Source organism: Salvelinus sp. IW2-2015, linkage group LG13 (assembly GCF_002910315.2).
Source record: "Salvelinus sp. IW2-2015 linkage group LG13, ASM291031v2, whole genome shotgun sequence".
Lineage (NCBI taxonomy): Eukaryota > Metazoa > Chordata > Actinopteri > Salmoniformes > Salmonidae > Salvelinus > Salvelinus sp. IW2-2015.
Genome location: NC_036853.1, coordinates 3,911,671 through 3,919,501, shown reverse-complemented (window position 1 = coordinate 3,919,501; position 7,831 = coordinate 3,911,671). Strand labels below are relative to the sequence as shown.

Below are 7,831 nucleotides of genomic sequence, written 5' to 3'. Positions count from 1 at the left end.
GAGTATTTGGCCATCACACTCTGCTCGTCTCGCTCTCAACGCTCTCTCCTTTACCATGCTGCTCCCTCTCCATAGCCCACTGTGCGCTTGGCCCGGTCTAACCATAGACGTCATCCTGTTCTGTCTCACCTTACCGCTTACCATCTGTCAGCTCTCCTATTCCTTAGCTTCTACTCATCACGTCTCTCATTCTCCTCTCCTGTGCGTGCGACCGCGCTCATCCCATTCGATCTCTCCGTCAGCTCTGTCCACTCCTCCCCATTTCTTTCTTCCCATGATCTGTTTTCTCTCCTCTTACCTTCAACATATCTCTTTTCAGATCCTCCCCCATACTCAATTGGCATCTTCTTACCTTGTTTCTGTCATCCCTCTCACATCTCATCTTCTCTCTTGTACCATCTTGACACGTTATTTTAGGATCACGCTCCTTAAGGAGCGCTTTGATTCAACGCAGTCGGAGAAATGAGTTATATGTGCACACCCTCCATCGCCTTTCCTCATCTCTCAACCAGCCCTCCTAGTAACCTACTTGCTCTGGCTCCATCACCCCTCTCATTCTCCGCGCGTATCGTACAAGTTCAGCCTACACACATCACAATTCTGAGTTTGGTATTGCCACTTTCTCGTTTTACTGACCTCTCTTAGTCAGATACATGGACCAGACGTGTATGCGCACGTATTGTTGACGCGCCTGTGGGTTTCGTTGTATCTCATGAATTATTACTCTATGGTTAAAAAATAGCGAACATAGACAACATATGCTTTGTGTATTGGAATTGCCCAGCTCACAGACGTATGGTTGGACGTTAATCTTAACATGATGAAGTGACCATCATGAAAAGTGGTAAGCATTATTGGTTAGTATCACCTAATACATTTATTGAATGTATTATTGAGATTTTGTACTATTAAGTATAGTTTTATATGTCTAGCAATACATGTCACTCTCATTTTTGTATTATCTTATAGCACATTATTAGTTACAGTTGAGAGTTATAATACTCAACTACCTATTTTACTTTACTAGAAGCTTATTCAATCATCTCTTTTATAATGGTATATAATTATAGCTCAAAACTTGGACGACTCTCCTGTATAAATGGTTCCAATTGGAGTCATTTTCCGTATTTAAGGTACATTTACTTATATTATATTCTTACCATCAAGTATGAAGAAATTTGGAGAGATTCCTATTTTGTATCCAACAAATCTCGGGGGATGAAGTGGATCAATGGACCACAATCTCCGTACCACAGGGAGGTACACCAATAGGGATCAGCATGATAGAAAACAGAACCCTATCGAGAAAAACGCACCGCACGGCTAAAGAGTTTCTCATAGCATACTACTTCCGTAGTAGTCGGCATCAGCATGCTCACGCATACCAATAACCATTCAAACTACTTAGAAGCTTTATCCATCAATCTGGTTAGGTAATCTTATGGCTTAATTAGATATATACCGTTCTTGATAAGCCTGAGTGGACGTATGAGAGTGGTCCTTATTATAGTTGTGCTGTTAAATCTTTATATCTCTGTTTCTCATCCTGAGTGCTTGAACCTTTTTAGGAGTAAACCCCTTCAATCCCACTTTTTACAGTGTGATCGTCTCTTTAAGCAAACGCTGACTGTTTGGATCACGTTCGATACTCTAAAGACTATATTGCTCACTCAATCTCATATTAATATTGGCTCTGATTTGCTGGTTATAGAGAAGGTTTTTATTCTCAGACATAATTGAAACAGATTAATATTTACTCAGATGGCGGTGTTTAGACCCCCTTTCTCGAGTCTTGTGCAATTCTTCTGAACTTACCAAAGTGATAACTGCAGAAATGCATTACTAGGTAAACAAAACCGAAGTTAATTCGTTGGTGTTGACCTGTATGAGCTGGTGAGCGGAGGCCTTGTGTGAAATTCATGAAAGCTTTGGTGCTCTGTTTGCATTAAAGTCAAATTCGATTAATATTATAAAAAGAGACTCGAAGCCTAATACCTTAATTATAGTAAGTAGCCTAATAGGATCTTAAACGAAAACTCTCGCCCCCTCCTCCTATTTGTTTCGCAAATTTCAACACGATGAGCTTTTCGAGAACTAGAAGCTGTGGCCATAGCTATCGAGGTATATACATCACATAGAAAATAGTGAGAGAACTCGGATCAAATCATTAGGCAAAAACACTATTTAGGCACAGTGTATTCCCCAAAGGACTGAAAAGTGTTCCTACACAAGCCTCTTGCTTGATGAGTCCCAGCGACGTCTGGGGCTATTGGGCGAGCACTGCTGACCAACTCCCGCGTTGAATGTGTAAGGATGCCAGCTCACAATGTGGAGTTCATCAAAGCGGCTGTAAAAGTGTTTGACAGAACCGAACGGAAATTAATAAGTTTCTCACACGACAAGCTGAAAGGTGATTTTACTGTTCTGCACAGTCACCATGGACAGTACAGTCAAAACTGCCCGGAAGAAGCAGTGGCCGGCAGATTTCTTTCTCAGAGGCTCGTAATTTCAAACAATGCAAAGGATCCCAAAAACCTTATAAAGACTCGGGAAGTGGCCTTCTTAGTCCAATACAAACAAATGAGGCCCAGTTCGCGGCGTTGTGACAAATTGCCTCATTCAAACACTGTTTTGTCACAGGTGGAACATCTTAGTCTAATTAGACTCTTCACTCTCTATATCCCACATCTAATTTCTCGCATTGGCAGTTGCGGCGGAGGAGGAGTGATGTCGGAGGGAAGCCAACTTCAGGAGCAAGGCTCTTACGGATCCTATTCTTTGGCTAGACCATATTGACTAACATTTCCAAGGTGAAGATTATGACTGGAGGGTACAGAAGAGTTCTGGTATGGAGCGAGATTGGGATTGTGTCTGTGCGAGGATGGGAAGCGAGATTGGGGTGGAGTGGGAAGGATGATCTGGATGGGTGGGAGGCGCGAGAGTTGGCGAAGATTGCGAGGTGTGTAGGAGTGAGTTAGATGTCAGCATGGTGGGAGGGAGAGAGATTGAGGTGGAGGGAGGGAGAGAGATATAGAGCGCGTGGAGCGGTGGTGGGAGCAGATGGAGAGTTTGCAGAGGGAAAGATATGACGTGAGGGTGATAGGGATCGATATTAGAGAGATGAAGGGAGAAGAGATTGAGGTGGAGGGAGGGAGGGAGGAGATTGAGGTGGAGGGGAGGGAGGGAGGGAGATTGAGGGAGAACTGAGGTGGAGGGAGATTGAGGAGATTGAGGTGGAGGGGAATTGGAGGGAGATTGAGGTGGAGGGAGGGGGGAGATGAGGTGGGGGGAGGGAGGGAGATTGAAAGGTGGAGGGAGGGAGGAGGAGGGGCAATTGAGTGGAGGGAGGAAGCGAGAGCGTCGGAGTATATAGTTTCTCTGAGTGAATGTGATTAGGTGTACTAGTGGAGATGCGTGAGAAGAGTGAGTATTGGGTATTATAAAGAGCTGCTTGTAGAGAGGTATCATTTGAGATAAAGTGGACAGGGGAGACTATTATGAGTGGCCAACCGCATTTGTTAGAGAGGTGCACGACGATGTATAATGATCTAGGTATGGTGTGATGTATATGAGTGACGCTTATAGGTAGGTTGAGAAGGGAAAGGGAGAAGTATTGAAAGGGTGCTAGCGATGAATGTGATGGGCGAAGGGGAAGAGACACATTGTAGCTTGCTATGGGTAAGGATATAGGTAGAGGGAGATTAGCTAGTGTGTTTGATTTAGGAGGATGTATGAGAGATATTGGAGATTGTAGTAAGTGGAATTGATTGTGATAGGATGAATTGAGTAATTGAGTTGTTGTGAGTTAGGATGTAGTGAGCAAGATCTAGAGCTATAGAGCAGCTAAATCATGATTGAGGGGAAATGGTTAATTAAGGAGTGAATGGAGGCTGGGAGGACTTTACAGAGGAAGAGTAGAGCATATGTAAAGGAGTAGGTGGAAAAATGGTGTAGTAGTATGTAGTTGTTACCTGCTATGAGAGATGCTTGTTGGACAGAGAGATGTTGGGAAGAACGTTGGAGAAAAGAAGATATTAAGGTTATCTTGTGCCAAGGTATGTTCAAGAAATGTCGAGTGATATCATTTGGGAATGCGTGTCCAGGTAGTGTTAAATGTCATGATTACATTGTGGGGTCTTAGTATCCGAAGTAAGTGTTAACAATGTCATGATTCATTTGGGTTCCTTGTCCAGCTTACTGTTAAATGTGCATGATTCATTATGGTTCTTAGTCCGAGCGCTGATGTATTAAGATGTCTGCAGATACAGTAGGAAGGATTGGTTTTGTCACAGCTATTGTTAAGATTAAAGTCATGAAAGATCGATGTTGGTATCTGAGGTGCAGACTGTATGGATTTATCAATGTCATGATTGCAGAGATTGGTTCTTGTCCGGTATTTAAGGGGCAGATTCATAGATGTGGTTTATCGTTGTCGCAAGGGAATATGTTAAGATTTCATGTTACAGTTAATTGGGTTCATTGTCCCAGGAGGTTAAGGATAGTCAGGATTCAGTTTGAGGGTCTCTTTGTCCTAGCTTTAATGGATAAAAGTGATCTTGACTGAATGGAGATGAGTAGGTTCTTGGTCACAGGTAGAGGGGAGATGTTAAAGTGGCATGAAGACGAATTTTGGTTCTCTATGTCCAGGGAGAGTAGTGGAGAGGGGGATGTAAAATTGCAGGTACAATGATTCATGTAGGAGTTCGTTGTCGAAGGATGTAATAAAATGTCATGAAATTCATTTGGTTCTTGGTCCAGGCTATGAAGTTAAATGTCATGAGTTCATTGTGTTGCTAGTCCAAGGAGGAGGGTGGTTAGAGAATGTCGAATGATATTCCAATGTTGGTTACTTGCCAGGGGATGGTGATTGAAAATTGATCATGATTCCAGTGAGACAGCAGTGTTCGTGGAGATTTTCCCAGGGAAGAGAAGAATAAGCAGATTGGAGAAAGAAGCATCTAACTCACAGTGCAAAGTGAATGAGAGGCGTAAGTCATAAGGTAAATACAGTGACTTTTTTTTTCCGTAGTGACTAAAGATGGGAGATGGCATGGTTCCGGTATGGATAACTTTCCAGAAGGGAGACTTCTCAGGAGAGGGACGATTTATTGCGGGTTAGAATAGGTATTTTCATAACTTTGCAATCCATTCTCATTGCTTTCGGTCCTGGTCTTTAAAAAGCTGACATTTCTTCTAAAGTGAAATAACTGTTTGTTCTAAGCTGTTATGGCACACAAATCTGTTCTGGATTTTTTGTGCTGAGAGCATGTTTTGTTGTCTAAGGGGGCTATAATTGACAGGACACGAAAGAAGAAAGTGGTTCTGTATTTGGATATCTGAAGCGAAGCGCAATATTGACGCAATTGACATAATTAGAAGGGAAGCGGAATGCTATAAACGGGAAGAGCGCAAGCCAAACTATGTGGGTGAAATTGAAACTGCAACGGATAAATTTATTGACATTACAACCTCTTTTTAATAGTCGCGTCAACTGATGTCCCATAAGTATTCAGAAAAACGCGAGTGAGTGTGAATATATGAGTTTATTTTATGGATTCCATTTTAGGAGCGCGCACAGGAGTGGGTGAACCACTGTAACTGTTTCTGCACGAAAGAGGTCGAGAGACCGAAATACGAGCCTGTGTGCAGATAGGTGGCAGCTGAGCGCGGAGAGAGTAAAGTCGAATGATGAGCACGATAGAAACTGATGCGAAAGGCTGAGAAAGGCGTAGAAGGTCTGTGAGAGAGCGTCCGACGAGATTTCGGAAGGAGCCAGAGAGCAGTGAGCGCATCAAGCAGGCAGGGAGGGGACGAAGTATCACAAGACAGACACATATAGGATGAGGAGGAGTTCGTGCTGCGAGGATGTTAGGTCATAAGGTGACCCCACAATTTATCGCGTGCGCTCAGTCGCTGTCTCTCTTAGTGTCTCTCTGTCTCTGTCTCTCTCTCTGTCTCTCTCTCTCTCTGTCTGTCTCTCTGTCTCTCTCTCTGCTGTCTCTCTCTGCTGTTTCTCCTATCTGTCTGTCCGTCCCTCTCTCTCTCTGTGTTCGCTGTCACTCTGTCTCTCTTCTCGTTCTCTGTCTCTCGTCTCGTTCTCTGTCGCTGCATTCGTTTCTCTGTCCGCTACGCTCGTCTCTGTCGCTCGCTCGTTCTCTGTCGCTCGCGGTCGTGTCTCTCTGTCGCTCGCTGGTCGTTCTCTGTCGCTCTCTCTCTGTCAGCTCTGATCATCTCTCTGTCGCCTCGCGTCGCTCTCTCTGTCTCTAATCTCTGTCTCTCCTCGCTGTCCTGTCTTTCTCCTGTCTCTGTCGCTGTCATCTGTCGCGTCTCCTTCTGCTCTGTCGGCTCTCTCTCTCTGTCGCTCGCTCCATCTCTCTGTCGCTCGCCACGTCTCTTCATCTCTGTCGCTCTCTCTCTCTCTCTGTCGCTCTCTCTCTCTCTTCTGTCGCCGCTTGCTCTCTTCTGTCGCTCGCCGAGATCTCTTGCTCTCCTGCTCCGCTTGCTCTGCTCTGTCGCTCCGCATCGGGTCTATGGAGTTGGTTTCCGGCGTAGTACTCTCTCTCTCTCTGTGCTCGCTCTCGTCTCGTCTCTCCTCTCTCTCTCTCTCTCTCTCTCTCGCTCTCTCTCCTTTGGACAGAGACAGCGACAGAGAGACAGAGAAAGACAGACAGCGAGAGAGAGACAGAGATAGAGACAGAGAGAGCGAGCGAGCGACAGAGAGAGAGAGCGACAGAGAGAGAGCGACAGAGAACGAGCGAGCGACAGAGAACGAGCGAGCGACAGAGAACGAGCGAGCGACAGAGAACGAGCGAGCGACAGAGAACGAGCGAGCGACAGAGAACGAGAGAGAGACAGAGAACGAGAGAGAGACAGAGTGACAGCGACACAGAGAGAGAGAGAGACAGACAGACAGAGAGAGAGACAGAGAGAGAGACAGAGAGAGAGAGACAGAGAGACAGACAGAGAGAGAGAGAGACAGAGAGAGAGACAGAGACAGAGAGACATAAGAGAGACAGAGACAGAGAGACATATGTGGGGAGATGGACATAACATAAGAAGGATATATGTGTGTTTGTTCGTTTGTGCGCACCAGGCTGGGGGTCGGAGTAGTCCACAGTGTAGCCTTCTAGCTGCATCAGTTCATGGGGCTCAGACTTCTTCTCTCTGTAGCTGCACATTGCAAAGGTGTATTGGCTGACCTGCAACAGTTAAGGGTTCACACACTCTGTATAAAATGGAATCATAAAAAAATATATATCACACTATGTTTTTGAAATATGGGAATCAGTTGAGATAGTAAAAGAGGTTGTAATGTCCAAAATATATCGTTGCATTTCATTCCACCACAGTTTGTTGGTCTCCCGTTTATAGATCGCTGCCTAATTATGTCAATGGTCAATATGCGTTGCTTCAAGATTTCAAAACAGAAACTTTCTTCTGTCTGTCAATTAAAGCTACAACAACATGCAGCAAAAACAGAACAGATTGAAGTGCCATAACAGCTTAGAACAAACAGTTAATTCACTTTAGAAGAAATGTCAGCTTTTAAGACCAGACCGAAAGCAATGAGAATGGATTGCAAAAGTTATGAAAATACCATTTTAACAGAAAAATGAAGCAGTACCAAGAAAATGCAATTAGTCCACTAGAAAAAAAAGCATGTATTTACTTAGAAGCTATACATTTGGCAAGTAGACTTTTTCAAATATGTTATTCTTCTGAATAGAACAAGTGTCAATGAATCATGACATTTAACATACCTGGACAAGAACCAAATGAATCATGACATTTAACATACCTGGACAAGAACCAAATGAATCATGACATTTAA

At 44.1% G+C, this 7,831-nt stretch overlaps 1 protein-coding gene across 1 annotated transcript in view; it reads right to left on the bottom strand.

The window, feature by feature from the left end:
- The window catches only part of cadps2 (Ca++-dependent secretion activator 2), a 249,967-nt gene that overhangs the window by 113,273 nt on the left and 128,863 nt on the right, over positions 1–7,831 (bottom strand). The window contains exon 10 of the mRNA XM_070446338.1: positions 7,091–7,199. Coding sequence (XP_070302439.1) covers positions 7,091–7,199 — 109 coding nt within the window. The remainder of the gene's footprint in view (positions 1–7,090; positions 7,200–7,831) is intronic.